Source organism: Penicillium crustosum, assembly GCF_028827405.1.
Source record: "Penicillium crustosum strain IBT 35664 chromosome Unknown utg000001l_segment0_segment0, whole genome shotgun sequence".
Taxonomy (NCBI): Eukaryota; Fungi; Ascomycota; class Eurotiomycetes; order Eurotiales; family Aspergillaceae; genus Penicillium; species Penicillium crustosum.
Window position 1 is genome coordinate 9,102,842 of NW_026623122.1, and position 27,157 is coordinate 9,129,998.

At 46.8% G+C, this 27,157-nt stretch overlaps 11 protein-coding genes across 11 annotated transcripts; 5 read left to right on the forward strand and 6 right to left on the reverse strand.

The window, feature by feature from the left end:
* Positions 1 to 393: 393 nt before the first annotated feature.
* N7487_003393 (uncharacterized protein) lies at positions 394 to 2,164 on the forward strand (the record flags this gene model as incomplete). The annotated part of the gene is made up of 5 exons (XM_056871140.1): positions 394 to 762; positions 858 to 1,285; positions 1,332 to 1,616; positions 1,684 to 1,802; positions 1,857 to 2,164. 5 exons carry the CDS (start codon positions 394 to 396, stop codon positions 2,162 to 2,164), a joined length of 1,509 nt encoding a protein of 502 aa, XP_056735924.1.
* Positions 2,165 to 2,936: 772 nt separating this feature from the next.
* N7487_003394 (uncharacterized protein) lies at positions 2,937 to 3,308 on the reverse strand (the record flags this gene model as incomplete). The annotated part of the gene is made up of 1 exon (XM_056871141.1): positions 2,937 to 3,308. The coding sequence occupies one exon, from the start codon at positions 3,306 to 3,308 to the stop codon at positions 2,937 to 2,939; it is 372 nt and encodes a 123-aa protein (XP_056735925.1).
* Positions 3,309 to 4,763: 1,455 nt separating this feature from the next.
* Positions 4,764 to 5,441, reverse strand: N7487_003395 (DASH complex subunit DAD2; the record flags this gene model as incomplete). Its single annotated transcript, XM_056871142.1, has 3 exons — positions 4,764 to 4,960; positions 5,018 to 5,077; positions 5,147 to 5,441. Coding segments are annotated over 3 exons (477 nt in total), but the record flags the coding sequence as incomplete, so codon positions are not given.
* A 212-nt stretch (positions 5,442 to 5,653) lies between these two features.
* N7487_003396 (shugoshin family protein) lies at positions 5,654 to 7,868 on the forward strand (the record flags this gene model as incomplete). Its single annotated transcript, XM_056871143.1, has 4 exons — positions 5,654 to 5,805; positions 5,884 to 6,298; positions 6,352 to 6,881; positions 6,943 to 7,868. Exons 1-4 carry the CDS (start codon positions 5,757 to 5,759, stop codon positions 7,866 to 7,868), a joined length of 1,920 nt encoding a protein of 639 aa, XP_056735927.1. The 5' UTR covers positions 5,654 to 5,756.
* A 444-nt stretch (positions 7,869 to 8,312) lies between these two features.
* Positions 8,313 to 8,941, reverse strand: N7487_003397 (PPP1R11/YPI1 family protein; the record flags this gene model as incomplete). The annotated part of the gene is made up of 2 exons (XM_056871144.1): positions 8,313 to 8,629; positions 8,728 to 8,941. The coding sequence occupies 2 exons, from the start codon at positions 8,939 to 8,941 to the stop codon at positions 8,313 to 8,315; spliced, it is 531 nt and encodes a 176-aa protein (XP_056735928.1).
* A 416-nt stretch (positions 8,942 to 9,357) lies between these two features.
* N7487_003398 (exportin CRM1) lies at positions 9,358 to 13,606 on the reverse strand (the record flags this gene model as incomplete). Its single annotated transcript, XM_056871145.1, has 10 exons — positions 9,358 to 9,816; positions 9,876 to 10,047; positions 10,107 to 10,485; positions 10,588 to 10,817; positions 10,895 to 12,137; positions 12,212 to 12,924; positions 12,987 to 13,058; positions 13,146 to 13,218; positions 13,284 to 13,313; positions 13,427 to 13,606. Coding segments are annotated over 10 exons (3,333 nt in total), but the record flags the coding sequence as incomplete, so codon positions are not given.
* Positions 13,607 to 15,383: 1,777 nt separating this feature from the next.
* Positions 15,384 to 17,562, forward strand: N7487_003399 (uncharacterized protein; the record flags this gene model as incomplete). The annotated part of the gene is made up of 3 exons (XM_056871146.1): positions 15,384 to 16,145; positions 16,201 to 16,225; positions 16,319 to 17,562. The coding sequence occupies 3 exons, from the start codon at positions 15,384 to 15,386 to the stop codon at positions 17,560 to 17,562; spliced, it is 2,031 nt and encodes a 676-aa protein (XP_056735930.1).
* Positions 17,563 to 18,197: 635 nt separating this feature from the next.
* On the reverse strand, positions 18,198 to 19,456 carry N7487_003400 (porphobilinogen synthase HEM2; the record flags this gene model as incomplete). The annotated part of the gene is made up of 2 exons (XM_056871147.1): positions 19,170 to 19,456; positions 18,198 to 19,100 (listed from the first exon to the last, which is right to left on the reverse strand). Exons 1-2 carry the CDS (start codon positions 19,398 to 19,400, stop codon positions 18,198 to 18,200), a joined length of 1,134 nt encoding a protein of 377 aa, XP_056735931.1. The 5' UTR covers positions 19,401 to 19,456.
* Positions 19,457 to 20,132: 676 nt separating this feature from the next.
* N7487_003401 (HpcH/HpaI aldolase family protein) lies at positions 20,133 to 21,079 on the reverse strand (the record flags this gene model as incomplete). The annotated part of the gene is made up of 4 exons (XM_056871148.1): positions 20,133 to 20,395; positions 20,446 to 20,681; positions 20,734 to 20,885; positions 20,933 to 21,079. The coding sequence occupies 4 exons, from the start codon at positions 21,077 to 21,079 to the stop codon at positions 20,133 to 20,135; spliced, it is 798 nt and encodes a 265-aa protein (XP_056735932.1).
* A 1,407-nt stretch (positions 21,080 to 22,486) lies between these two features.
* N7487_003402 (uncharacterized protein) lies at positions 22,487 to 23,633 on the forward strand (the record flags this gene model as incomplete). Its single annotated transcript, XM_056871149.1, has 2 exons — positions 22,487 to 22,633; positions 22,692 to 23,633. The coding sequence occupies 2 exons, from the start codon at positions 22,487 to 22,489 to the stop codon at positions 23,631 to 23,633; spliced, it is 1,089 nt and encodes a 362-aa protein (XP_056735933.1).
* Positions 23,634 to 25,245: 1,612 nt separating this feature from the next.
* Positions 25,246 to 26,056, forward strand: N7487_003403 (Tricarboxylate/iron carrier; the record flags this gene model as incomplete). The annotated part of the gene is made up of 2 exons (XM_056871150.1): positions 25,246 to 25,308; positions 25,370 to 26,056. 2 exons carry the CDS (start codon positions 25,246 to 25,248, stop codon positions 26,054 to 26,056), a joined length of 750 nt encoding a protein of 249 aa, XP_056735934.1.
* Positions 26,057 to 27,157: the final 1,101 nt, after the last annotated feature.

Genomic DNA, 27,157 nt, shown 5'->3' on the forward strand with positions numbered 1-27,157 from the left:
TATAAACGGAGTAACTATATGTATAAGACCAATGCAACTACAAAGCATACCCCCTGCGGACTTGCCAGGCGGAAGAATTCCGCAATGCGGAACATCCTCGGTTGAGCACCATCGCATATTCGCAGAGAACTGGACAAGACCTGGTAAGACCTGGGGTAGTGTGGGGTAAAAAAAAGGACGCCGGGAGAAGATCGCGGCTTGAACGACCTTGACATCACGGAAATGTTCCATTCAGTGGAAGCCCTGATACCTTTTTCCTAGGGCTGTGATACTCCTAATATACTTATATATCCCCCAGTCCTGATAGGTTTACATTTTTCTATGATATATTCATGACTAGGTTTGTATAGTTCTTTCCAAGACACACAGTCTATCCCATACCTATCCAACACCATGGCTATCGCCGCTGCCCTGGCATCGCTACAAGGCAGCGTGATTGAGTATCCCTACCACTCGCTAGCCGCCGCAACCCTCCTCGTCCCTATTCTCTATGTCATCCTGAATGAGTTCATTCGTGATGCCGCCCGCGTCAAGGGTATGAAGGGTCCGCGGGGACTCCCCTTGATTGGAAACCTTGCGCAGATCCGCACAGATGCCGCGGAAAAGTATCGTCTGTGGTCGAAACAGTATGGCGCCGTTTATCAGATCCAGCTGGGGAACATCCCAGTCGTCGTCGTCAACTCAGCTGCATCCGCAAAAGTGCTTTTCAGTCAGAATGCGCAAGCCTTGAGCTCAAGGCCTGAGACTTATACTTTCCATAAGGTTGGTCATCGGAGTTGTGCCATGTGTTGGCTTTTGGCCTTTTTTTTTTTTTTTTTCTTTTGGGGGAAATCGAAACTGATGATCAACTCGCTTAGATTGTTTCCAATACAGCCGGAACAACAATCGGTACCTCACCCTATAGTGATTCCTTGAAGAGACGCAGAAAGGGCGCCGCCTCAGCTCTCAACCGCCCCTCTGTCGATACGTACGTCTCGCACCTAGACGTCGAGTCAAAGGCCTTTGTGGAAGAGCTGAACAGATATGGAAACCATGGAAAGACACCCGTCGACCCCATGCCCATGATCCAACGTCTGAGCTTGAGTTTGGCGTTGACTCTGAACTGGGGTGTGCGTATTGCCTCACAGGAAGAGGACTTGTTTGATGAGATCACCGAGGTGGAGGAAGAAATCAGTCGGTTCCGAAGCACCACTGGAAATCTGCAGGATTATATTCCTCTTCTGCGGTTGAACCCGTTTAGCTCCAACTCTAAGAAAGCGGCCGAGATGAGAATCCGTCGCGATAAGTATCTCGGTGCGCTTAATAGTGACTTGGATGATCGCATGGCAAAGGGGGACACATAAGCCTTGTATCCAGGCGAACGTTATCATGGATAAGGAGGCTAAGCTGAATAAGGAGGAGTTGACATCGATTAGTCTGACGATGCTTTCTGGTGGTCTTGATACTGTCACCACTTTGGTTGCATGGAGTCTCAATTTGCTGGCCCAGCGTCCTGATATCCAGAATCGGGCGGCTAAGGCCATCCAGGAAATGTATGGCCAGGATGAGCCCATGTGCTCCGCCGATGATGATCAGAAGTGTGCGTATATTGCAGCTCTGGTCAGAGAATGTCTTCGGTATGTTTTTTGGTTTCATGCCAACGAGCCATGAAAGGACTTTTTTGAACTAACCACAATACCCTAGATTCTTCACTGTGCTGCGATTAGCGCTTCCTCGCACCTCGATCAAGGATATCACCTATAAGGGAATCACCATTCCCAAGGGTACAGTGTTCTTTTTGAATGCCTGGGCATGCAACATGGGTGAGTCAATCCAAATTTTTGATATACAACATAAACACATCTAACCCTTCATAGACCCCGAGGTGTGGACTGACCCGGATGAGTTCCGCCCCGAGCGCTGGCTCGAGCAGCCTGATGCGCCTCTCTTTACGTACGGTATGGGCTACCGAATGTGCGCCGGCTCACTGCTAGCCAATCGTGAGCTTTACCTCGTCTTCATCCGCACCCTCAACAGCTTCCGTCTTGAACCCCATGACAAGACAGATTGCCACCCTCTCCGGGGTAACTCGGATCCAACCAGTTTGGTGGCCATTCCTCAAAAATATAAGGTCCGATTTGTGCCGAAGAATGAAAAGGCTCTGTCCAAGGTCCTTGCGAAGTGAATGGCCATCCATTTGGTCTTTGGTATCAAGTTGGGCGGGAAGGGACTTGCTTCTGCATCGAGCCAAATCCGGTCGAGCGATGTTCGAGGGGTATCTTGTGGATTTGGGCTAGAGCTGCTTGCGCTTGCATCTCCGATTGCTGGTTCCATATGGCTTTGTTGTCGATGGGTTCGAGTGTTCTAGTTGATATATCTCGCATTCCCCGTTGGACGGTTAACGTCGGACACATTCCTCAGGGTACCCACCTTGGACTGACGTGGGAAATTGACATGAAACACTTAACATTACCCAAATGGAGGTTTGGGCGTGATTCTACTCAGAACATGAAGGTATTTCTTTTTTTAAAAAACAAAATATGTATATATATATATATGATATACACATATATATCATCCAAATTTCCAATTTTGATTATGGGCAGTCTGGTTAGATACATAATTAGATGAGGCACTTGGGCCTGGATTCCAACTCCGATGATCATGATATAAAAACATAACAGTTGGGGGGTATAGGTTCGTGAGAAAGACCAAGTAGGGTAGGGTTGATCCACAAGAAAAAACAGAAAGGCAGTAAAAAAAAGAAAACAAAAAAAAAAAAAGAAAATGGTTTATCTTTTCCAACAATGACGCCTTATTTCCAGGATATGCAAAAGTATCAAAAAACAGCATGAGGGGCTGCATGCATTTGGGTACCCTCGGCCTCATCCAGATGTGGGGATGGGGTTCGAGAACCAGTTTTCGAGTCTGAGTTCGAGTTCGAGTTCGAATTGAAATTATGTGGTAGTCATGCGCCGTTTCAGGTCGCGGACTTGGTCGAAAGAAGACGCATAATCACGCAATTCATCCTGGAGCCGATCGGCCACATTGGAATTGGATGCGTTGCTCTTCAGCGAAGAGAGGGAGGTTTGAGATGAGGAGACAGATAGGATTCGAGATGGATTATGGGCGTCTGGGGTATTGGCTTCGGCTTGTGCTTGGGCCTGATTGATTTCAGACCAATGTGTAGATGATGCACTCGATCTTCGTGACATTCCTTCCGATATGTCATCCAGCTCCGCTAAGCGGCATGTTTGGGAGCAGTAGGGAGCGCCCTGGGTTTGACGGTCACAGACCAGGCAGAAGTCCAAAGACCATTCAGTCGACATGGTAAATGTAAGAGCAGGAGTGTTGGGTTTAGGTAGGGTAATGATAGTAATGATGGTAATGGTAGTAGATTGAGGTTGGGAGGTGATGTCGAAAGGTAAGGTTGAGAGATTTAGAGATAGAAGGATATTATAGAAGAAAAGAGAAAGATCAAAGATCAAAGCTCAAAAGCCAAGGAGTGAAGTCAAGTTAAGTAAAAAGTAAAGACTAAAGATCACCTCATAATACTGACATTGTTGAAGTGTCACACAGCGATCATGCCATACCACGCAATGGAATGGGCAACAGGGTACTCCGTTTCTCTTAAACCAAAAAAAAGAGAAATAGAAGAAATAAAAAAAAGAATAAAAGAATAAATTCATATGTAGGTACAAAATTCCACGGCTATTGCGGGGAAATATGGCGCATGTCGAATCGAAGTCCACGTTGTAGAAGAAGAAAAGAGGGGGCGTTGGCATTTTGTTGTGCTTGGGGCGCTTAAAAAAAAGAAATGAGCGATATACGAGGTATTGATGAGGTATCAATGAGGTATTAAGATACTTGCGATACTTGTGATATAGGTACCGAAATGGTTATCACGCTATATATTGTATATACACATCAACTAATAGTACTTCAAATCTAGGTATTCAGGTACATATATATACCTCACTATATACTTAACTACTAACCAAATAACATATATAGGCACACATCTGTACCTAAATAGGCCTAAGAGTCTGTTCGCCCCCCCTATCTGCAGGAACCTCGAACTGGTAATAAGAGAGTTTTCCTCAGGGCATCATAGCGCCATTCAGCTCTTCCCCTGGTCCCATGATGCCTGAAAAATAAACCTAGTTTCTATTAATTTGTAACTATGACCCATTTAATGTAGTGTATATATAGTGTACCTAACGTACCTAACGTACCTAGTGTACATACTGAGCTACACACTCTATCATGCGCCAATCACATCATCACTCAGACATCCAGTCATATTCTTGCAATGCAGCTATTCCTGTACCAATGATTGTCTTTGCAGTAGTGCAGAAGTTTCAAAAGAAACTAGAACGGAGGGGAAAAAAAAAAAAAAAAAAAAAAAAGAAATGATCTCCTTAATCCCCGTCTTTTGATTTGTCGGCCATTTCGAGATAACCATCTTTATTGCATGCGCCAAACTCTGCATAGGAATCAGCTGGCCACGCAAGAAATCGGTTTTCGTTCATTCTCATAATCGCACCCTTTTGGCGAAAGATCACTAGAAGTCTCATGATTGGATCTCGAAAAATTCGACTCTTCTTTTGATGGTCTTTCTGCTGGGGGGTCACTCATAGGTTATACTGGAGCCAACCTTGGAAGTAGGTCCGAGTGCATTGTCAAAATGCATGCGTCAATTCTGGTAGCCCGATAAACACCTGGGGCGAGATAACCCAGAGAGAAATATCGGGTGGGATGCATGGGGTGCCTACAAAGATTGCAATGATCCAGGCTGCAAAAGACGAGACCATTCAGGGTGTTTCAGCTGGAGTCGAAGGGAGAGACATGTCACTGATTCACTCCCCAGTCTTATCACGTGGCTCAGCTGGAATGCGAACCAGCGTTGATGGCAGGTCGTTGCGCGGTTTCTCCACATTCTTACTATCCGACTCGGGTTCGCCGAGTCCGCCTGCCTTGCCTATTACAGAATAAAGATCAGTTATCGAATTCCAAGGGTAGAAAAAGTAGCGCTTACTAGAGGCGAGGGTGATGGCCCTAATAACATTATCCCAGTTGGAAAGCACGTATGCAACCGCTAATTAACAGAGGGTACAGTTAGCGACCGGCGAGGCCGAATCAAAATCAAGGGATGGGGAGGCCAAACCTTCGGTGCCATCTTTCAGCGTGGAAATCTTACTATCCAAAGCTTGCATTTGAATCGCCAATGTTCCACTCAGATCGCGTAGTTGTCGCAGGTTCTCTAGCTCCGCCCTTTTTGGCAGCAATGCGGGCCGACAGCGCCGAAGATTGCTGCGACTGCGAACCACTGGGCTGGCGCAGGGAGGAGCCAGAAGCCCCTGGAAGCATCGATGTTGGTCGGGAGGAGTATGCCATGGGAAATTTGTAGCGAAGCGAAGAAGCAGGTACAAAGAACGCGATCTCTCAAAGTCAAGATTGTACCTGTTGGACAACTCAGGTGGGCTCCGGCAGGTGGGGAGGGAAGCTGAGTCATCCAACACTGGGTAGGCTAAACCAAAAGCGGACAAATATCAACAAGGGCTTGGCATTTGACGCTGTTTACCCTTTGTCTCTGTTTTTGTACCCCCATATACTCAAGACACAACACCTTCCCCAACGCACACCTAGTCATTTCCTGGTGTGTGATCTGTGGACTCGACTCGATATCAACTTCAAGTTTATTCCACCTGCACACCAGGATTGTTTTTCAATCCATTTGATCACGCAGTGGTCGCTGCCCCCTCCCAGCCTACATCATGGCTCGGTTGAACGACTATGCGGCCCCTGCCGAGTCTATTGATGCCTGTAAGTTCGCACAATCTACTACAGTATTAAAAATATTCGAACTAGTAGTTGACGTGGGGTCACTTTGTTTATATTTAGTGAAGCGACGATTTGTGCGACAAAACCGTGAGATCGCGAGGGTAAATTCCTTGCAATCTCTTCGTATTCGCAGCCTAGAGTCAGAAGTATCACATCTACTTTCGGAAAACGTGTCGCTTCGAAAGCAGGTCATCAACCTTACACAGGAAACCGAAAGACTGGAAGCAGGGAAAATGCTGCACAATGGAATATATGACATCAAATTCAAGCTAGATGCCAAACTAGCCGAGTTGAGCAATCTGGCGGCAGATTTGGGCTCATTGCCTCGCAAGGTGGGCAAACTTTGCGACGAACAGATCGATCGGCCAAAGCAGGCGGCAGAGTCGAGACCTAGGACAGAAGACATGATGGACGGCGAAGATGGAAGGCTTCCTGCCATTATTGAGGACAAATATTACCCCCGACGGACTTTAGAGTAAGTATCTTGGAGGGTTTTGAGCCACTTCGAGTTGCTGACATCTTCTTTAGCCCCCAAGAGCTCGACAGCTTGGTCAACGACGACCACAGCATTCTAGGTTCTCCGCCACAGTTCAGCTTTATGCCGGAGGAAGGAGATGCACCCATTGAGCATTCAAGTCCATCGCCAGAATCAACATTCAGGGGCCAAATAAACGATGATATACCCGAAGAACCCGAGCCATTCCTTCCTCCAACTCTCGAGACCCGCAAGAAGAAAAAGAAGTCGAGTTCGATCCTTGCGCCTGAAATTAGCCCCGCGCCAGCAGATCGGCAACCAAGTCCACCCGTCGATACAACACAGCATACAACCTCGGTTTCAACGAAACGCAAATACATACCCGAAGATGATGACCGATTCATGTCCAATCTTAATGTCGATGATGATGAATTCCAATTCACACGGCCCAGCCATAGCCCCAAAAAGAAAACGAACCTATTCGAAGATATACAGCGAGATCAGTCACCCACTAAAAGTCATGTTGAAGTGACAAGAGGATCAAAAACCCCTGTCCTGTCAATGCGGAAGGTCCTAGAACCAAGTATGTGGTGCTACCTTCTAGTTCTACCCCCTACAATGAGTGTAGCTAACAACTGGAATAGAGAGTGCAAACTCCAATCTAGGCTCTCCCAAGAAGGCCCGCATGTCTTCGTACCAGGACTCTAAGCTTATGCAGAGGTCCACTAAGGGTGACGAGAATGACAACTCACCACAGAAAGTCAAGGATGTCGAGAAACTCAGTGGCAAGACTGCCAATCAAAAGCCGCGAGTGTCCAGAGTCGCCCCTGCAAACAAAGAAAAGCGCGCCAGTCGCCCTGCTCCTCCCCAGCTGGAAGAGCCAGCCCCACACCAGCCAGCACTGTCACCGCATCCGAATGCAATGAACACGGAAGAGTCTTCAATTCGGCCTTCCCGACGTCGTGGTACTGTGGTTAGCTATGCAGAGCCTAACCTACGGGACAAGATGCGCCGCCCTACCAAGGAAATGATCGACGCCGTTGCACTTGGATCGCGAAGATCTTCCAGTTTCCAGGCAGGCCGGGACAGTTTGGACGGCACAGGAGAGGGCACGCAACCCCATGGCACCAATCATCGTCTTCCTGCTGATTTCACTCTTGCGGCGCAGAGTTCAGATCTGCCATCGGTGGATAGCTCAGAACAGCTGCTAGCAATGGTCTCCCGGAGGAAACGCAAGGTTTCGTCGGCCCCGAAGGACGACAGTAATGCGGGAAACTCAAGCTCCGGCCTCAAGAAAGAGATTGAGGATAGTCTCGCAGATATCTCAGCCCAGGTATCACAAAAACCATCGAATTCGAAGCGTCAGACGCGACGTCATTCGTCAAACCCCCACAGTACGGCTGCAAACATGGCACAATACGACATCGATCAGATTGAAGCTCAATCCCCAATCGGCTCTCCGGAAGATGAAGATTCATTTGGACCGGGACCAAACGGTTCTACAATGGACACCAGTGATGTCAGACGTGGCCAGCGCGTTGCCGCAAGGAGAAAAAGCATGATGGTATGAAGCCCGCTTTTGCTTCACCTATGTACAATCATTATAGACCAGGCTGCAGTTATGTTTCAGATACCCCCTCACTGCGATTCCGATCTTTTCAATCCAAATTTCATTATCTTGTCCATCTACATGTTTCGAGTAGGCCAAGTAGCCATGTAGTTCTTAATGACCATTTAATCGTCACATCGCATCTAGCGCGCCATAACAAGGGTCTGATGTGCTTCCCCCCTAAAATCTTGATCATATCATTGGAAAAATTTCCTACACGCCACCCACCGAATGGAATCTATCCCAGCGTCGTGCAAATGTCATACACACCGCGCATAGACATAGATCCGACCTGCGACGGGATGACTCGTATTGCCGTGCATCGGGCCCTAAACCCAAGATTTGCTCAATTCCACCTTCCCTCTCATGTCCTTGCCACTTAGAAAAACCCCCTCAAAAGCGAGATCAAGTACCCCGCGCATGATGTTGATTTTGATTTTGATTCCTCGATGACTTGGGCATCTTCTCATATGCATTCGGACTCGGCTTCCGGCGCGTGCGTTTCGGTTTAGATTTGCGATCTTCGGGACAACACCCTGATGCATGCTCGTGCTCGCTGTGGGGATCCCGCCTTCCGTTGTGTGAGTGTGTGTGGCGAGCCCGGTTGACTCGGGCTGTGCGACGGTCGTCTTCGCTCTCGCTGTCGCTCTCGGATGAGCTGGATGACGATTCTTCTGAGCTACTTTCTCCCACTGGTCGGGCTTTGTGGTAGATGCAGCATACTGGTGACGGTTAGATTGTTGTTGGTTGCGGGGGAAGGAATTGGGGGGGTTAAAATCGAATAGATAAAATAGATGAAATAAATAAAATTGTTCCATACCTTTTGAGCTCTTTTTGCCCATGCCCTCGTTATCTACAACATCTTCACTCCATCTGATTCGCCGAGAAGACGATGTTGCTTCGCTGGTGTCTGTTTCTGTTGGTGTTGCCTCTGCACGTAATCTGAGGGTTGGAAGGTGGGCTGTTGAGTCTTGGGAGGACTCTGTGGTGGTTTGGAATGAGGTTGAGCCCATTGGCTGGCGTGTTCGAGACATGATGGGGGATAGAGTGAGGTGAATTCGAGAATCAAAGAAAGAATCAGAAGATCAGTCTGAAGGTGACTGACTCCAAAGTACTTTTTTTCTGATGATGCAACTGATAAGGATTCACCGCCTTCCGATTTGTAGTCGGCGTATGCAGTCTATATCTTTCTTGGTCTATTTAGATGTCTTTACATGTCTTTATGGTCTACTCTAAACTTACGAATTGTCCACTTCACATCTTTGAATTGGAGATATTTTTTGATCATTTTGACGTTAAAAGCTATCAAACAAGCTCGTGCCTTAAATAGGCAAATTACACATAGGATAAACTTGGTAAATCCGTTCGATGTAGAGAGCCCTGATGCACCAACCTCGAACCCGCGCCAGGGAATGGGCTTATCTCGCATGCCCAACCAAGAGGAGGGGGAGTGGATAAAAAAAAGAAAAGATAAAAGGATAAATTCACACACATCTTTCCAGAGCAAAGCCTCCTATGTTGCAGCGACACATGACTTCCCATGATCTAGAGCTCGTAGAAGGACCAGCCATCAAGGCTGTCATTCTGGGAGGTCAACCTTGATTCTGGCTCATGTCCAGGGGAACCAGTAGAGACAGCAACAAACTCGGTGCGTAGTTCTTGGTCCAGTCATAGCTCATCCTCCTGATCCATCTCCGATGGCTTCAACAGGCCTCCGACCTTCATGGCTCGGTCGCGCTCGGCGACCTGGGCATCGCGCACCGCTTGTTCCCGCTCTTCCGCATACAGCTCCGCATTATCATCGGAGAACTCTTTCAGGGAAATCAAGAAATCACGAAGGTGAGTCTTGAATTTGTTTAGATCATCTGTGTATGCAAACAATCCAAGAACAAACTGCTTGATTTGTGCTCTGGTGGGAAAAGTTAGGACGGTCTTGCATGGGTTCAAATCGACACCGAGGGAACTTACTCTTGAAGATTACTGAATGCATTCTTGAGCAGATTTGCGATGTGCTCCTGCAAGAATTCCTTGTTTGAAGTTCCAGGCGGGGCTTGATCGGGGGAATAGATGGGCTCCTGGATTTTGCCAGATTCCACAAAGTAAAACATACGCGACAAAAGCATGGCTTGGGATTTGAATCCTAAAAGATCACGTAAGTAAATTTCCTGCTTCGTAACTAGGACAAAGGACATTACTTACCAGCCTTATGGTCACTATCCGTGAGGACAAAGAAGACGTCCTGAAGAATTGGAATGTAGAACTCGCGGAAGAAAATACTCGAGGTTTGCTGGTCAGTTTCGGCCATGTTGTTCATCAGCTCCAGGCACATTGTAAGACCAGTGTTCTCCACCTCGCGGTTGTCATGCTTCGATGCCCACATGCATGAATCGATAACAAACTTGAACTGCGCAGCATCGAGCTTCAGAAGTGCTTGGAAACAGTACAGGTTGACAGCTTGAAGCAGTTTGAAGAACTCGACACGGTGCTCAGGGTATTCATGGAAGTCCTTGTTGATCATCTCAAGAGTGCAGTTGAAAACACTGTCCATAATGGCAGGGATCTTATCCTCCATCAGATTCTAATTAACTCGTTAGCAAGGTACAAGTATGCGATGTGCCGGGCCATCAAATAAAGGTAATCCCCAGTCATCAAGCCAGGCAATTAGGGAGAAGGAACATACGTGAAGCTTGTGGATGATCGTAGTCATGGCGTTCAAGACCTCAGCCTCACGTGCATCGGGGACGTTCCGGGCATAGTCAATCAGCACGGCCTCCATGAGCGGCGGTACCATGCTGGCATTGACCATCTCAAGGTCATCTGACTTGTCCACGTAGGTGTCGATGAGCTTCAAGATTTCTTTCTTGATCGTTCGAAGTCCCCGGACCTTGGGGGTTTTCGGAGCGATGGCTCCTGTTTGGGTGTCAGTCAAAAAGAACAAACTTCTTTTTAAATTGGGACGTTCATCGACGGTGAATCGGATTACGTACCATCACTTGCAACAGCATCATTAATCAGCTGACTGGCAGCACGGTACATATTCAACATGTCGTGGTAGATCCGGCCAATCTGAGAATAAAAGTAGGTACCAATCGAGGAGCAAGCTGCAACATTAGTCTTCATGATGTTTCCGACAATCTTGATGGTGTTAGCATCTTGGAGAATGGCCGGGTTTTGGTTTGCCTCGGCGATAATCTGATCCCAGGCAGTGTTGGGGAGCGCCATCAGGTTCTCGGTCAAGCGGTCTTGGAGACCCTTTTGGCCTTGAGCAGAGATCATGTAACCACAGGCTTCGTAGAAAGTATGGATCTGTTGCGGGGAAAGGTCCATGGTAATCTTCCTCATGTTTCGAACAATTTCTTCAATAAAAGGTTCGCTTTCACCAGGTTGGAGTGCCACGAAGTGCCGTCTACACTTGTTGGCGATCTTGATGAAGGTATCGCAAGCCATGTCTTGGACACCCTCGTGTGTTTCGTGCATAAACTCGAAAAGCTTGTTGACGACTGTCTTCAGGAACTTCCAGTGAGCCTTCAAGAACCGGGGATACTGTCCCACGATGTACATGATGTTACTCGCCACCACGGCTTTGTTGTCCTTTCCACGCTTCTGCTCTGTGAGGCCAAGAAGATCCTTGATTACGGTTACCAGGAAGCGCTTCTCGGTTTCCTCGTTCATGGCTCCAGAAATGGAACCGATAGCCCAGCACAGCGTGTTGCAGTTCACCCACGACCATTCTGTTCCATCAACCTGCTTAGCCAGTTTATCAATCATGATGGTCTCCGTATCGACCACATCCAGATGGGTCAGGTAGACCAAGCACTCGCGTATCGTCTTGTAAAGTTGGATAGTATCGCTTTCCTTGACGAACTCGCGCACAATTTCACCCTCATCGTTTTCAACAACCAAGACCTCTTCTGGGCGGACCATCTTCTCAATCATGACGGTGCGAAGGTTTGTCAACACAGTCTCGTACTTGTGCTTGCGCAAGGGGTAGTTTGCTAGGGTAGTGGGATTGGGCGCGCCACCGTTCGCCAATCCGCTAACGCCCATGGATACCAGCGGGTTGATGTCGGTAATTGGGAGCTGCTGCATCTCTTCGTAAAGTTCCTGCACGAGCCTTGTCCAGTAGTCCAAGCAAATCTTAAACACCTCCCGATCATCGATCTGACTGATCCGAATCAGATAGAAATGTGCGTGTGTGAGGTAATCTTGGTTAGGCAACTTTTCGATGAGCTAGAGAAGAAAGTAGAGAGTCAATAAAAAGCAGAACAAAACAAAACAAGGGTTGGAGAAAAGGAGGAGCATACATCCAGGTGAGCGCTGAAAAAGCTTGAGAGGAACAAGGCCAAGTTTGATACAAACTCTTGGTCTCTTCCATTACTCATGGCATATGTCTGCTTCAGGTCCAGGGACAAAGGAATGACATTGGAAACGGTGGTAAGGGTCTCGGTGAACATGTGCACCAATCGCTCGTCATAGTTGTAGGGAGTGCCAATTTGCAAGCCACCAATCTCAGTCAGACACTTCAAAGTCACATTTCGGAACTCGGGCTCTCCAAGGAATCGGGTGAGGAGAGTGTTGATAATCGGGGTTTCGAAGATGTAGCCCAACGGGATCCAGTTCAAAAATCGAAGGAGAGTTTCAAGGGTTGCTTTCACCAAACTGGGCTGGTTTGCAGTGTTGAGAACCTCGGAGCACAGTTGGAAGATCGACGCAAATTCCGAGGTCATGGAGGTCTTCAAGTTCCGTGCTTTGGCCGAGGTCATTTGATCTTGCGAAAAATCGAAGACTTCCTCCGACAATAGACGGAGAATGGTCATGTTATTTTCACAGATCGAAAGGCTGGCATGGCAAGAAGAAATGATCTCGTTGATGAAGGTGGGCCAGTTGTGCGGCCATTCTTGCTTGAGAATGGAGACGAGAACGAGATTGAGCTTGTTCAATAGAGGGCGCTCCGCTTGGATCTTCTCTTCGGATTCGGAATTCTCGAGAATAAATCTGACAATAAAATTGCGGATACCTATGAAGAATAATCTTAGTACAGGGCGGGAGACAAAACCACGAGGTTATTGTAGTTCTTACCCTGGCATTGGTCTCTTGGTAGAACCTTCCACCGTGTCATAATCACATTGTCCAAAACTTGGAGAGCAATGTCTATTAAGGTCAGCAAGTCTTTTTTTTTTTTTTTTTTACCTAGGCATTTGAAGGCATTGGGGGGGATATTAAAGACTCAAAACACACATTTGGTTTGAAGGTATGAGGCCTCTTGGAGGATATTGCCCACGGTGACCCAGGCATCGGGATTTTGCTTGAACTGAAGAGCACATGGGTGGTTAGCTATCAATTCATAGAGGTTGCAAAGAGGGACTGCGCGCTTACTTCGGTCAAAGTCTGCTGTGCTTGGTTTTGCTAGACGCGGTTATGAATGTCAGTGTTATTGTTCCCCGAGCTTCATGGAGAGGAGATGGAGAGAATCCATGAATTCTGCAATCCGAGGGTAGAGTAGATGGTTTCAAACTTACCACGGCACCTTTGCCCTCAAACAAAGCTCGGACCGTGTTGTCCAGCTCTTGTACCGAAATCGACATCCCGGCGCAGGCTGGCGATGTCGCCTCTGATGACGGAATAGGGTTTGAGACACGAGAATCAAGAGCGAAGGTTGATGGGAACCGCCTTGGTATGATATGGGGTTGCCAGGGCGGCTGCAGGGCAGTATCAAATAATAGAGGGGGAATAGGAAGCAAGTGTGATCGGTGGGGTAGAGATCCTTTAGAGGGGTTGGGGGGTCAGCACGATGTCAGGACGAGAAATGATTGGGCGGGGGAATCAGGAGGAGGTGAGTCCAGGTCAAGGCTTACCAGACTCTGAAGGCAGTAAAAAAAATAGCACGAGATTGGGGGTCAAAAAAGGAAGCTATCGCAGACTCTGGCGGTGAGAGCGCGTTGGATTGTTTGAACTTGGATCTCTTGGGGTCTCGTCGAGGTCTTAGTCAGCACAAGCTCTCACCTGGGCTGGGCTGTATTACATATGTACCTAGGTCCGCTGCATTTATATCCCATTGGATATTATTATTATACATTATACATTATACGTTATTTATGATAGGCGCTCCTATTATTGAGGAGTGATAGTGATAGTGATGGAATTCTGAGAGTTGGGCTGAATCAGGTGCTCATAGTTTATATACAATATAATAATATAATATTTTCATCTAGATATGTATAAGAAGATAGATGATAGATATAATCTACGGATTAAGTACTTTGTACATCCGTGTACTCTAGAGTGATATGTAGTAGATTAAAACAAAGAAAAAGTCGTCTAAACTCACTCAAAGCGCCCATGAGGGCATCCGTGCTCAGCCGACACCTCTAGTGATTTTAGTTCCTTGGTCCTAGCGCCGCGGCACGCTGCAGTCATCAAATAATTCCCGAGATGGGCGCCAGATCCATGAAAAACTTCAGGCTTGAGAAGAATTTAGGATAAAGAGGATCCAAATTAATATTGAAGTGGAGAGTTTAAATAGAAATATATTATAAAATGTACTTCAAGAATAATAATAAAAGTTGAAATACTCTTTAAGCGCATAACCGCCCCTATGCGCGGGAACACCGCGTACACGGGCGCCAATGGCGAATGTGGGCAAAAAGGAAATTGGAGAGGGGGAAAAACAGGAAGGGAACGCGCGCAGACAAGTCCAAAGCGGATGGGCCATGTCTCAGACCCGCGCCTCACTAGAACACGGCTGATCGCTTCTCCGATTGGACGCTGCCTGTGACGCCGTCATTGCCGATCGCGCGTCAACTTCCCCTTTCCCTCTTTTTTCATTTTTTCTTTCTTTAGGAGATTACAACTCTGTTTTTTTATTATTATTATTTATTATTTTGTACTTTTCATAAAAAGAGTGAGAGACACAGAGAGGGAGAGAGAGGGTCCTAGCTCGGTGTTTTCCTTCTCTTTTATTAGTCTCTGTTCCCCCCCCTCCCTCTTCTCCCCCATTTTCCGTCTCTTCCCTTCTCCTTTGGCTTTCCTCTCTCTCTCTCCCTCTCTTCTTTATATTTGAGCCTTTTACTATTTCTTTTTCATCTATATTCTCTTTTTTTTTTTTAATCCTTTTTTTCTATTAAAAAAAAACACGCCACCTCGTTGATTGTCTTTTTCAACGCATCTTTGTATACTATCTGATAATCTCCCGATCTTCTCGCCCCACCTGACTTAACTTGCAATTCCACGCAAACATCCCCCCAACAAAGGGTTGACTAAGATATTGGAAGTACTTTGGTATTTCCGGGACTTTGAAAAAGCTTCTCTTTTTTTTTTCTCTTTGAAATTCATATTTGGGGGCTATTTCTGGGCAATTGAGTCGCAACTTCTTGCCTAGACCCATATACTTGAATAACCTCTTGCACCTCTCGGTGTAATCCCAGCCCTATTCTTCGTGTTCTCTGGTTCCTTTTACTTGTTGCTTGGCTTCCTATCATGACGGCTATTGCTGCTGCAACGGTGATGAATGGTAGTCATGAATCTGGGGCCGAAACGGCGACGGAGCACAGCCCATCCCGATTCACTGCAGTCAATGGCAGGGAATCCGTGATCCCCGGGACTGGGACTGGGACTGGGACTGGGAATGGGAATGGGAATGGGAATGGGAGTGGGAATGGGACTAGCCATGGGCCAACGCCTAGTTCCATCCCTAATGGAGAACGTGCACCGGCCCAGGAAAAGACCAATCTAGATTCCGGTCATCGGGATGATCGGGATGAGCCTGCCAATGATCAAGAGAAGTGGTCGCAAAGATCCTCGCCCAGCTCTCACAACAAGAACAAGAGAAAGAGATCGGAGTCCCGAGAACGAGATTCCGCGAACGCCTCCAGGAGCCCGGCAAACCGACCTGCCGAGAGTAACCCGCCCAATCCGAATGCCAGCATGCCAGGATCGGTCTCGGAAGTAGATCGTGGCAATCATTCTGCAACCCCGTCTCATCGGTCCGAGGGCAATGATCCGGGCCAAACTTCCGCCAATAGTCCTTGGTCAGAATATGATTCTCAGCTGATCACCCAGGCACAGCGGGCCCAGCAAATTGACGCATCGGATGCCCACCTAGCGGACGCTCTTCAACGCGAGACAGGCCAAGAAAGGTCCACGACAAATCGCTCGACCCCCGGTGCTCAACAACCGTCCTCTCCTAGTTATGCGCCAGATCGACATGGAGCAGTGCAGGTAGCTCCAAAGAGAAAGCGGGTATTTAGTAACCGAACGAAGACAGGCTGTATGACCTGTCGCCGCAGAAAAAAAGAAATGTGACGAGCAACATCCGGCGTGTAAGTCCACTCCTGATCGCCCTAGCTCCTTCCTTTATAAACTATTCCCTGTCCAAATTCAACCGAAGGAGCGACATTAATGAGGCATTGTAGGCAACAACTGTCTTCGTGGGGGCTTCCTATGTGAAGGGTATTCATCCCGAAGCACCTGGCAAAAGCCATCTAGTACAAAAGCCCCGATCCCTTTGCAATCCAAAGAAGGCTATTCAGACATCAATGGCTCGTATATGCAAGAAACACCTCGACATCAAGATCGGCCTAACCTGGCGGAGCATGTCGACGCGACAAAAATCAGGCCCCTGGTGGTGGAGGAGAATGACCGACCCGTGCAACAATATAACACCAGCCCTACAGTTACACCATCCAACCATGCGTGGTCAAAACAAGCTTGGCCAGGTGCCGGCCCTGGACCCGGGACCAATACCAGCCATCCCCCTTATCCGTCTGAAACTATGGCGAAAGTCGTCGATTATCGGGAAGTTCCACCCATCCATGAACTGTCGCGGGAAGGACGTCCCAAACCTGACTATCCGGTCATCTCTTCACTTCGAGACCTCAGTCATCCATCTCATCCTAAATCTAACATGCCCTTGTTCCAAAATGGGCCGGAGCAACGAACATTGCCCGCAGCGGCTGCGGATACTCATAGTCCTCAGGCGCAAGCTCGGATGGCACTTAGTATCGAGCATCAGCTCTCTGGCCGTACCGTATCAAGTGACGAGACCGAGAAGGAAAAAATGCTTAGAGGCCAACTCTACCGACCATTTGACGTCCATCTCGTGGAAGAAAGAGATCGCTGCCGAGGCGCACTATGGAAATTTAACAACGCCTGCAATCCGCTCAATGGCATCAGTTCGAAAGAGCAAAACCGCCTCCTGAAGGAGATCATCGTGCCCCCGGCATCTTCCATTGTCAACTCACCAGCTGGAACTGGCGTGGCTCGCTCTGCCGGATCCATCGGTCAAGGCGCGGTCGTCGAGGCTCCTTTTAGTTGCCATTACGGTTATAATATTCACCTCGGGGAAGATGTCATGATCTCGGAGAACTGCCTGTTCGTGGATGACTGTGTCATCCGCATCGGTGCCCATACCTGGATAGGCCCCAACGTCAAAATAATTAGTTCAACTGCTCATCCCAACATGCAAGAGCGCAAAGGCTCGCAAAGTCGGTATCAAGGTCGACAAGTCATCATTGAAGAAGATTGTTACGTGGGCGCCGGGTGCATCATCTACCCAGGGGTTCGTCTTGCCCGAGGCGTTTATGTGGCCCCAGGAGAGATTGTCAACTCGAACATTGCAGGTTACATGTTCCAGGGGTCAAAACCTAGCTTTCTGTGAACGAAATGATGTGTACTAAGTTTTGTACGTGGAAATGCCGAATGACCTTCTGCTGCGGTGTTGGTTCGTTCTATCGCGCCGCCTATAGATTGGGGGAGCAAAATTATGATCTTCCGTTTCATTTGGGCTTGTTTTTTTTTTTTTTTTAAAACGTTTTGCTTTCGATTTTGATATCCACTGTCGCCGACGAATCGTTTTTCTTTACATTTGTATGTTATTAGCGTTTTATGCGGCGAACCGGATGTTAGTTTGGTACATATATACACAATGCCTCTACATCATTTACCTCAATTCAAATTCGATTCTGCTACAGATTTTTATACCTGTTAATTGTAGAAAGCAAAAGTCTGATACACTATCGGTTAGGGAGAGGAAAAAGGCAAACAAGAAATTAATAGCATTGTAATAAGGGGTAATCGTTAACAACCGAGAAAATGGAAACATCATGTCACATCAAAGGGGGAATCTATCCAGTTTCGAGTAGGATTTTATGTTCAATACATCAGACCCATGATAGAAGTCAGATGTGGGAATGCAGTCATGGTAATCACACGGAAAATAAGAGGCCCGAAAATCGCACTTTTGGAGTGGAGAAAGTGTAAGCAGCGGAGAAAAATGGCGAGCTTAGTGAATGACTAAAGCCAATCGAGGAATTCAGGGACGAAATAGCTGATCACAATCCCAGCGCCTGCTCTCAATATGCCTTCGGTGCTTTCGAAGGCCATATCCTTGAGATTGAAGACACCGGCCTTGGCAGCGGCGTGAATCATTGCAAATTCACCGCTGACCTGGTAGGCGGCGACTGGAAGATCTGGTGCCAAATCTTTGGCATCCCGAATGATGTCAAGGTAGCTGCTGGCAGGCTTCACCATGATAATATCTGCACCTTCGGCCATGTCTCTCTGTATCGCACGTCGGGCAAGACCGCGGCCACCTGGGGGAAGTTGGTAGCACCGACGATCCCCGAATGAGGGACAGGAGCCAGCCGCATCACGGAATGGTCCATATAAGCAGCCGCTGAATTTAGCGCTGTAAGACATTAAAAGTACACGGTGTGCCACACCAGCTTCGATCAACTTGAGCTTGATAGCCCGGATTCTCCCATCGTTCATGTCAGATGGGGCCACGCAGTGAGCCCCAGCTGCCGCGTAGGCAATAGCTACATCGGAGATGCGATCAACGGATTGCGCATTGTCGAGGCTTCCATCCTCTCGTAAGATACCACAGTGACCGTGCGACGTATACTCGCAGAGGCATACATCGGTTGTGATATAAAGTTGAGGGAAACGAGATCGAAGAAGACGGATAGCTTGAATCACAGGTCCATCGGGGTCGTCTGCGGCAGTTCCCAATGCATCTTTGGCGGATGGCTGAAGCGGAACACCGAATAGCATTACCGAGCGTAGCCCCTTCCGAACAAGGGGGGCGAGGAAGGGAACCAGGCGATTGATTCCACGGCGGTATTGATTGGGCAAAGAAGGAATTAATGTCTCCTCGTCAGGATTGTCTGTGATGAACAACGGATAGATGAGCATATCCTATAGACACCGTGTATTAGCGATTGAGTTGCCAGTGCCATTATGTGTCTCGTAATAGTCAGGGCGAACCTTTGTCAATTGCCTGTCGGCCTGCCATGCTCTAGTTAGGGGATGGCTGTATCCAGAATGTAACTGGCTGGAAACTTCGCCAGCAATGCTGACACTTGTGGCTGCGGTGCTGGTATATGACCGAGCGGTCGCGTGAGACCGGTGAGATCGGGCGTGAGAGATTTGCGAGCTGCCATCATCCACACGAGCATCGCGATATGCAATGTCGGAGACCAAATTTGAAAAAGACATGTTTGAGGTAGCGAAAGGGAGAAGGAGAGATGGAGAGAAGTACAAGGAACAACCTTCGAAGATCCAAAGGTGGAATTTAAGGGAATTGGGAGAGGCCGAGGATAAGGTGAATAAGGTGAATATCAGCCACTCTAATTGGTTGACTAAGCCTTTCACATTCCGCTTTTGCCACCCCGAGTCTGCCGGATACCCGCCCCCGAGGAAGAGAGATTAGATCGACATGTCCAGGTGAAGGGTATAACTATACAACATAACTAGGTACTATTTTAAAGGATATATAGTACCAGAATTGTCGCATATGCGGCTTTGGTCGTTTTTTTTTTTTCCCTGGTCGTTTTCAAAAGTCTTTATAAAAGTCTTTTTATCATAATATAAACTTAGAGTACTAACTTTAGAATATTATTGAGTTAATAGAATTTAATAGAATTTATTATAGGAAAGGTTTTTAAGCAGGGACTAAGAAAGATCGATATATTATAAGAATTTATACCACCTAGAAGAAGTATTATTTGCCTAGTTAAGGACATAGTAGAACTATAGGGGTTTTAGCCAAAAAAATCTATAGATCGCTATGATAGCGTGTGCTCTACATAAAAGTGTATGATAATCGTTAGTTAGCTATATCCACATAGACAGTCAAAACAGCGAAATTGTCTGCGTTTCTCAACGATGCTAGGTTCAACACCCCATCAAGCTACTGGAAGAATCCCCCGGAGCAGAGTCTTCCAAGCATCACGAGCGAGCAGTCTTCAACTCGGCTTTGTACCAGTTTTGAATGGCTCGAACATCATAACTCAATGCAACAGTATCAAAGACTTCCAGGTGATTTTTGCCTGCGTTCCCATCATTTGATAGTCGACTGACCCATTTTCCGTGACTTCTGGCTGCTTCCACGATTTTATCTATTGCTTGAACAAACTCAGGCTCATCACCCTTTGCCGGGACGTACCCGAGAAGTGAAAGAGCAAGATCATTTGGCCCTATGAATATCATATCTATGAAGATGTTAGCGTCTTCTTCTTAACCCGTTTGCTCATAGCCTTACCGACTCCAGGGACGGCGCAGATAGAATCAACGTTTGCAAGACCTTCCTTGGTCTCAATCTGTAGACAGGTGATTATAGTTTCATTTGCTGTCTTCATGTATGTTGGGATACTAGTATCATGAGCGATCCCCGGAAAGGGTGAGCCCTGTCCTCGAAGTCCTTGCGGAGGGAACTTTGCATAAGAGACTACAGATTGCGCTTCTTCTGCCGTGTTAATTTGTGGGACAACAATTCCACTAACAACACTTTTAGCTCCTGGACACCGCCCATGAATTTTGGCTCACTTACTGTGCACCTGCATCTAGAGCTCTCTTGATCAAGTCTGGATGCGTCATCCGTATACGAATAATCGGTGACACACCCTGAGCTGCGATCGCAGCAGTCGCTGTATGCATTGAATCGTCGTTAATATGGCCATGCTCGCAGTCAATAATAATGGCCTGTATGGCTATTAGTCTCATTTCATTGACGTATATTTCATACTTACATCCACCCCACTCAGTGCAACAACTTGGGCAGTGCGAAACGACGGCAGCCCCATGAAAGTCATTATAGGCTTCGATCCTTCACGAAGCATGTTAAGAAGTCGCAATCGCGGATTCTCAACTCTTGTCGTCACAGCCGTCGGATACATAATGTTGGGAGGGAAAACTTTGATTCTCGTATAGTCAATGGGACGAGTTTCGATGAAAGATCTTGAGTGTGAAAATTTAAAAAGATAGTTCAAATGAAAGCAACTAGAGTTAATCTAATAATTTCACAGAACCACTTCGGACAGGAATACCGAGAAGCTCTGAGCTGGCTTTAGGTCTCGCAATCTCGGAGATTTGGTCTTGGTGGCATAGAGACCCCCGGACCTGACCACCGGACTACCGAGGCCAAGGGGAGGCATATCTACCTATTGAACCCCGATTCGATTTCAGTGGGACTATGGAGTATCAATGGGCCAAGTAAGAGCAAGAAGAGCGCCCGCCTAAGTACCTTCCTGTTTGATCTGTTAAGATAATGAAACAACAAATGGAAAGCAATTTTCAAAATTAACGTCTCGTACCTACAATCTCATCAGTTCATCAAAATATGTCCCTCCGCATCAAGGTGTTTTGGATTAGACTAGGGCCGAAGGCGAGATTGGCTCCTAAAGCAGTGAAATTAAATAGAGAGAACGAAACCCTGCAAGGGCCAGTATTCCTATTGATTCCAGCCACCACCACGACTATGATGCGGTTACTAGACATTTAATTCGAATGCAAATTACTCAGTAAGCTATTGATCAATATAAACAGAGCAACAAACCCCGCTGGTAGTCCTTCAAGTCTAAGTTTACACGAAGCTACGAAGTATACGTACCTCGGACTCATTCTAGAAGAGAGGCGTTGGATTCTAGGATCTGCGTTCTGCAACAGCCGCAGAAGTGCAGGTCAAGAGACCTTGACAGAGTACAACATGATGAACTTTGAATTAGCCTCACGATGGAGGCTATCACCGAGCTGCATCCTCGGGCAACGTTCGGGAGTACCAACCACTACCTTATTTCGGCGAAAGACGACTCGGATACCTTCTCCGAATTCTACAGGCTCTAAGTTCTTCGGATGATTAACCCTAACGGTCGTCACGATTTTAAATTTATTTATGTTGCTTCATTCTCCCTAAGCTCCTGTTTACTCTGATCTATTCTACAGATTCTCTACTAATCGACACAAAATGGCCCTATTTACGTCTATTTCGAAGCCTCCCGAGGACTTCATGAATATTCTTAAACATAAGGCAGATACAGACACGCATTTGGAGAAGGTCGATCTTGGTGTGGGTTTATACCGGAACGAGCAGGGGAGCTATTATGAGTTCCCAGCAATTAAGAAGGTATAATAGTTTCTCAAACATTCCGCACATTTATCTCCAGGGTGTACACTGATCCCCAAAGTCCACTTTACCTGGTTTTGAGTTGTCAAGTCTAAAAGTTACGATTCTATAAAAACAAAAGATCGCTAATATCAAGCGTTCTAGGCGAAAGAGATCTTGACAAAAAAGAACCTGGGTCACGATGTACGAAGGGTTCCGCCTAACAATCCCGGGATGTCCCAGATCGCTAATCATTGAGAGCAAAAAGTACAATCCAACCACGGGGATCCCGTCGTTCCTGAAGCTGGCAGCGAAATTGATGTTCGGTGATGCCGCGGACTTGCAGAAAGTGAGCTATTATGGCACAGAAATAGCTAAGTGCTACTTTAACGCCATATCTTATTTAGATCGCCTCTGTTCAAGCAATTGGCGGAACAGGAGCCAATCGAATTGGTGCTGTGTTTCTGCAAAAGCATTTCGCGAATGAAGAGACTCGCGTCTACATTGGAACACCTGGCTGGCCGAACCACCCTCCAATTTTCACTCATGCAGGAATTCCACACGAAACCTATAACTATCTTAATACCGGAAATAGGGGCGTTGATATGGGCAGCATTCTGAGCGCTGTCGAAACGGCACCGCCGAGATCTATATTCGTTCTTCAAGGCTGCTGTCAAAACCCAAGTGGCTCTGATTTGAAGAAGGAAGAATGGAAAACTCTTGCATATGCCTTCAAGGACAAGAAGCATCTTGCTTTCTTCGATGTTGCATATCAAGGTCTTGGCACAACGGAGCCTGACGGCGGTATGAACGATGTTTGGGGTGTCAGGCATTTCGTCGAGCAAAACATAGACGTGCTGGTTTGTCAGTCTTTTTCAAAGAACATGGGCTTATACTCCGAAAGAACGGGCGTGCTACATGTTGCCTGCCATGATATCGGTATTGCAGAGAGCGTCAAGGATGCCCTGAGAGCCCTGATTCGCTGGGAATTTTCTTCTGCTTCTGCATACGGGGCTAGATTGGCAGAAACAATTCTGGAAAACCCAGCTTTGAAAGAGGAATGGGAAGGAGAGCTAGCTGGAGCAGCGAAGAGATTGGTGAGCAATCGCGAAAGGCTATATCATGAGCTATCAGTTGTGAGGAAGACCCCGGGAGATTGGAAGTTCCTTGTGGAGGACAAAGGGTTATTTTCTTTGACTGGGCTTTCTGAGAGCCAGGTTGAATCGTTAATTGAGCGACATATTTATCTTCCCTGGACTGGTCGCATCAATGTCGCTGGTCTTAACGAGGGCAACATGATCAGAGTTGCCGACTCAATAGATAGCGTGATTAGAAAGACCCAGGAATAACCGCCAAGCAGTCAATACGAAGCTCGAGAGACTATCAATCTCATTAATATTCCTCCTAATAGATAGTATTAACAAACGTCTCTGTAATCACTAGCCACCAGCATTAGTCAAGTACGATGCTCATTGTTCGGGGTCTTTCAACCCTAGGCCCTCCCCCCGAGAGTAATCAATGCTAAACATGACAACTTATCAAGAACAGATTTGCGATAATTGAAGTCTCTTGCTTGGAAGAACGTAAAATGTTTTGTTTTACTGTTGTGCGCACCATATAGGGAAAACTCCTCGGCAATATCTGAAAAGAGGGCTTTCTATAGTAATGTTGTGATTTCTCGCATGAGCTTGTCTCTGGAGCGTACCTAGAGGCTGCACCCGGTGTAATTGAATTACCTGGTTGAAAATCAGTACATATACTCAGTTTCCCTGGGTGAACTTAGGTGTCATCCATAAAGTGGCCATTTTATCTGCTGTAATACAGGTGCTGACCAGCTGTGCAATTACAAGGGTATACGAAAAAAACTTAGCTATCATCTCATTCCTTTCAATTTTTTTTTGGCACTTTTAAAAGACGAAAAGTCAAATGGCCAGTGCAAACCCGAAGGCTCTGGTAGGACCTTCGCCGGTCAACATCTCCACAATGCATGGTTCGGAGGTCGCCACCGAGATACGTAAACCTTTCTCCCGTCATTTCCAAGTCTAAATGCAAGAGAGATACAGGGAATCTGGGGTAATGGAGGTAGTAACAAATGAAGAATGTCACTACTCCTCTAAAAATCGTTGATCCATGGGATTCCGTAATAATCAGCTTGCCGGGAGCTATCCTACAGATCACACTAGATTCCTCCGCACAACCATGAAAATATTCTAGTAATACTAGAACATATTAAGTATCAAACTCATCCAATCAGTTGAATATTATGTAACGAGTGCCATTATTCCGAAAACACGGATGAGGCAACCGAGCCTCGCGTCTTGCCCTAAGCTCGGACATACCTGTTGCCGAGCAAACAAAGACAGACAAAGTAGGGATATATAATCCATTTAACGGCCACGGAGAAGCTTGAATGAACATCCTTTTCCTCTGAATTAGATTGGCGTATCTCATTGTCTAGGAGAATTTAGCAGAGCAGTCCCTTTCCCATTTGATCATTGCCCGCTTGGATCCACCAGAACATGTTGAGCGCATATTAAATAAAAGACACCATCTTACGCGAGACCCAAAGTCATGTCGACGCCGACGCAAAATTCACGGGAGCTACCTCTGTCCCAATACGACCTAAGCACTTATCTTGGACGGGTTCGCCATGCTGCAGAACTTACTGATCCGAGGTATGCACTTTCATCGTGTTGAATTTAGGTACCTTGAAGGACATGCCCTCACTCTACCTAGGACACTTTTCGCTTCAAAGTCCGATATAAAGAGCGCTAAAGAGCTTATCGCATCTTATAAACAAAATGTGGTCCCAGAAATGACACCGGAATTATGGCGGGCGAAAAGGATGCTCGACTCTACATTACATCCAGGTATTTGCACTACACACAATAAACTCTGAGTGAACAATTAATTCTTTTAACAACATTAGATACCGGCGAGACCATATTTTTCCCATTTCGGATGTCTTGTTATGTGTTTTCGAATTTCATTGTAACTGTCGGTATGCTCGCTCCAGGTTTAGGTGTAAGTCAAAACACCAAATTCGCAACAAGGGTTCCAAAACTTACAATATACACTTCGTAAGGCCTCTGGTACATTGTTTTGGCAGATTACCAACCAGACATTGAATGTTGCCATCAACTTTTCAAATGCAAACAAGTCGAATTCAATTTCTAGAAGAGATTTGATGAAATCTTATCTCCTAGCTGTCTCGGCCTCATGCTCCGTCGCACTCGGTCTCCGTTCTCTTGTCCCAAGGCTCAAGTCGCTTTCCCCCAGCACACGTACGATTTTGTCCCGCCTAGTGCCCTTCAGCGCAGTTGCCAGTGCGAGTGCCCTAAATGTCGTTCTTATGCGTTATGGAGAGATTCGTGATGGAATTGATGTCTTCCCGGCCAGACCTGCTACACATGACAACTTGACACCAAACGATGAACAGAGGGACAAACGAGAGACCCTAGGCAAAAGCCGAAAAGCTGCTGCTATCGCTGTTGCGGAAACTGCGGTTAGCCGTGTGATAAATTGCACTCCAATTATGGCCATGACACCACTGATCTACTATCGGCTGCAGGGCACCAAGTTCCTGCGGGCACATCCCTCCATCGCTTGGCCTGTTAATCTAGCGCTCATCTATTTCACTTCCATCATCACTCTGCCTTTCTCGCTTGGTGTATTTCCCCAGCGTCAGTCGATTAGTATCGATCGCCTGGAAGAAAGGTTTCGAGAAGCACATCCACACACTAAGATAGTGGAGTTTAACCGGGGAATGTAAAGAAATCAAATTTAGGGAACAAGAACGGAATTATGCTGGGATCGGTGTCACTTGCCCCTGTTTGGCAGGACTGCCAGCTAGATAAATAGTCTCTCCCTCTTCTTTCCCCCTTCTTCAGCAGTCAGACTCTCAATACAGTTGCATTGCTCTTTTATGCCCAAAGGACGAGCTCTGGTCAAAAGGAAGCTGTGCTCTTCTCATGTCATATTAGCGTTCGCAGTTAATCTTTCAAAAGACGGCAAGGAGGAGAGTTAAAATAAACCTTTTTGTATACGGCTGTTTTACCTTTACCATTAACTCTGTAGCCCGGAGCGAAGACAACATTGTAAAAAGCTCGCTTGCCTAACATTGAGTCCGGCCCCAAAATCCCAAATAAACCTAAGTCAGGTTATATTTCTGTGAATCTGTGTGGGGTAGAGCTTGTATTTTCCCGGGGACTACGATAAATTCGTGTTCAGGATGTCCATGAGCCCACTTAGTGATTAAACCCAAAGAGCGCAATTGGTAGATCATAATCTAAGTAGGCATGGAACTGCACGATATTCTGTAATTAAGGAAATTACTCGCACAACTACAGATTTTAATTGGAGTGAGTCGGCAGGAAGGCTTTCTTTCCATTTATGGGGACTGGACACGCAAGTTCTATCTGTTACATGTTCTTGTGATGGTATAATCGGAGCCGATATGTAGGTTTTTTTTCACGCTTGGAGTCATTGTTTAGCGGCATGCTGCGAGGAGACAGAGCGTAGAATTTCACTATCCAAAGCAACCCTGAGGCAGAGTTATAAGTTTATCCGGTTATCACATATAAAGGGCCGTAAAGTCCGCGTTCTGGCCGAGGCAGGGATGTGCCCAGTTAAGTGGCAGCGCAGTCTACCTTCTATACTAAGAATTGACCTGAGAAGAGGAAACTTCGGATGCGAGACACTGGAGTTATACTTGTCCTCCTACAAGGAAGCTAGCAATTCCCTTCACAGGTGGGTTAGGCATATCCCACGCGTCAACTTCCCTGACCTCTATATACAAGATGGACTATCTAGTGTCCGTGCAGCAGATCTAGCAAACGTGGAATTCTCAAATGACGTGGGAATAGCCGTTTAA